Source organism: Branchiostoma belcheri, unplaced genomic scaffold (assembly GCF_001625305.1).
Source record: "Branchiostoma belcheri isolate BF01 breed outbred unplaced genomic scaffold, Haploidv18h27 scaffold117, whole genome shotgun sequence".
NCBI classification, from domain to species: domain Eukaryota; kingdom Metazoa; phylum Chordata; class Leptocardii; order Amphioxiformes; family Branchiostomatidae; genus Branchiostoma; species Branchiostoma belcheri.
In genome coordinates this window covers 458,014-460,881 of record NW_017802569.1, presented here as the reverse complement: position 1 = coordinate 460,881, position 2,868 = coordinate 458,014, and the positions used below count along the sequence as shown (strand labels likewise).

Below are 2,868 nucleotides of genomic sequence, written 5' to 3'. Positions count from 1 at the left end.
CTCTCCCCCCCCCTCACAGCCGCGCTTCGCGCGGCGTCGGGGCACTACGTGCCCTCCAAAAAATTCCAGCACCACTCCCCTAAAAATTCCTGGGGAGACCCCTGTATGTGTGTACAATAAAGGTCTTTATTCATATAAAAGGCTCTGCCTGGAGAATGTTATCGGGTTGATCGATCGACCGACAGGTTGCTCCTGACGTCACGTAACCCAAAACCATGTACGCCGCAAACACGTGATTGTTAGCGTACGGTCATGACGTACAACTCTCTAGCAGGCAATGCCCAGTATTACTAGTATGATATTATGCAGGCAATGCCCAGTACTCGTATTATGCTATTATGCAGGCAATGACCGGTATTATGCTATTGTGCTATTATTCTCAGAAAGGTATTTTGTGAAAAATATTGTACGACTTTCGCAATCATAGATAAAACATTCTGATTCTACACGTGCCAACTTTACCCACAAGAATGATTCCTTACCTAGAAATATGCTGAAAAAGGTTAATTTCTACTACATATCTAGAATATGAATACTAATTTTCCTCCAGAAAAAAATAAATATGTCTAAGACTTATCAGCCCCGTACTTAGACAACATTGCTTTAAAGCTTAGTTTATGAACATGAAAAAAATCTAAACCCGTAATTCTACTTTGGGAGGGTGTCGAGAAAAAAAAAGTCTTACGCTAATACTCCTGCAACGAATTACTCTATCTGACATTTTGTGACATTTAACGGTAGACCCCGCGCAAAGTTTAATAGCATTAATAATCGTCGTCGCCATAGGTCATAGCGACAAATGCTGTAAAAAAAACACTCAGGAAGACTGTTTGTAGGGTAATCCCGTCGCTCTCATAACCTCGCCCTGTGATTGGTCAGAATTTACCGCCCAAGGGCGTATAGCTGAACGTTAAACCATCTATCAGAGAGGCGGGATTATTATCTTATCTAAGTTCGATTTCAAGCTTAGCTTTGTCGTATCAAAAGTCTTAACTTTCTTATTCAAAATCCCTTGCAGTTAAACGTCACACACCAATGTCTGAGACTTGTAAGACAGCTTAGGCCACACCAATTTAATTTGTTGTTTCTCGGATTCGCTATGTCCATTTTTTTCTGATTTGCAAAAATAAATCAACTGCAAAATGCTCAATGAAAGACATATTTTGGTCCCAACGGTTGAAGAAAGTCCTTTTCTTCCTAGTTGTTAAAGTTTTTGAATGTAACAATGCAATTTTGTTTCATTAAAAGTTCAAAATCTATTGCTTTAATTATAAACCAGCCTGGTATGTTCACTTCATGGCTCATATTGTAACATTTCCGGCTATCATGGGGTGCCTTGGCCTGTTTTTTTGTTTATTTCGCCCTGTCGCTTCATATTTCTTCTGAAAAAATCCGAGAAACAACAGATTAAATTGGTGTGGCCTTATGTTCAATATGGATTATTTTGGGTTCAAGCTTTGCAACGCGTGTCTGACCGTGTGACTGTACATTTAGGTTGTATGTTTATTTGTTGGAGTCAGTAATGCCTGGTAAGGCCGTGTTGATTTGATTATATGGATGACATCCTCTGGGAACCCCAAAACTGATGCGAGCGTGCGAATAAAAAAAACCTTTGGCAAAAAAGTTTCTTCATTATGAAATCAACGTGGTCATGAAGGTTGAACAAATCACCAAACAGGGTATGGTATTGCGATTAATGGACTCTATGTTTTCATTTCTTCGCATTTTCTTCTTTTCCTTTGAAATCGATTTTGTCATTCTACGACATTAGTATCGTTTCCAAGTTTCTTTTTTTTTTTGCAATTTACGGTATATATTTGCCCATTTTGCAGGTGCCTTGTGTGATTTACAGTATTGTCGAAACCTTTTCGAAAAACTCATCCATATTATCAAATCAAGATGTTATAACTGGAAAAGAATTTTTTTTAAATTATTTCCAACATGTAATCACAAGACGTGGCGACGGCACACTCAATTTTTTTCAACTTATATTAATGCCGCCACCAATACAGGGGACAATACAATACTCATTTTCACCTGAGCGAAGTGAGGAAAGCCGTGTAAATTGCCTTTCCCAAGGGCACTAGATCGGTGGCATGTCAGGACTCGAACCCGGGACCTCTTGGTGCCGAGTCGAGCACTCTGCCGCTACGCCAAATGACCCCAGTGGAAAAGAATGGCGCTTGCATACGGAGAACAACTAGTATGAGTACTTTCACAGCTACCCTGGGTGCCAGCCAAGTTTACGGGCCGCTAGCCGTTTCTTCCGGCAGCCAGAAGCCCTTCGCCCGCAGACCTAAATTACCGCTGCGGTGGAATTGAGCCCGTGGGGAGGTGTAGGGCCAGCCAAACTCCCCCCGGGCTAGACTCCCCCGTAGCGATAATTTACACCAGCTGGCGAAGGACTCTTGCGGCCCGGAAAACGAGTTCTGGCTTCCAGGGTATTTCACAGCCATACTGAAGCGCTCTCCACAGTCTTACCGTCAGGTGTGCCTTCCCGTCTGCCACCCAGCCGATGACGATATCAGACCCCGCCATGCCTCCGTTCGGGGACAGGCCCAACCCGACCCATCCCGTCGTCTGGACTCGCGCCTCCAACTCAATCTTCTCCTCGTCAAATTTCCAGAACAGGTGGTACTTCCCTGCCTCGTCTAGTGCCTCATGGTGGGTGAAACCTTCGGCAGCGCTCCCACGTCCAAGACGCACCGAAATGGCAACAAAAACAAGGGTACAAGTTATCAGGTGGGAACTACCGCGGAGTATTGCCATGTTTCGCTTTGCCACAATGTGCTTTGCCCCAAAAATTCACAGCGGTATATCCTCTGGCCTTCCGGTGAGAGAATATATCCTTCCGGCCTTCCACGTACG

General features: G+C 43.7%; 1 protein-coding gene across 1 annotated transcript in view; it reads right to left on the bottom strand.

The window, feature by feature from the left end:
* Positions 1-2,868, bottom strand: part of LOC109462474 (DBH-like monooxygenase protein 1 homolog) — a 50,712-nt gene extending 47,844 nt beyond the window's left edge. Inside the window, exon 1 of the mRNA XM_019759027.1 lies at positions 2,482-2,868. Within this exon, the coding sequence (XP_019614586.1) occupies positions 2,482-2,769 (288 nt within the window). The 5' untranslated portion in view covers positions 2,770-2,868. The remainder of the gene's footprint in view (positions 1-2,481) is intronic.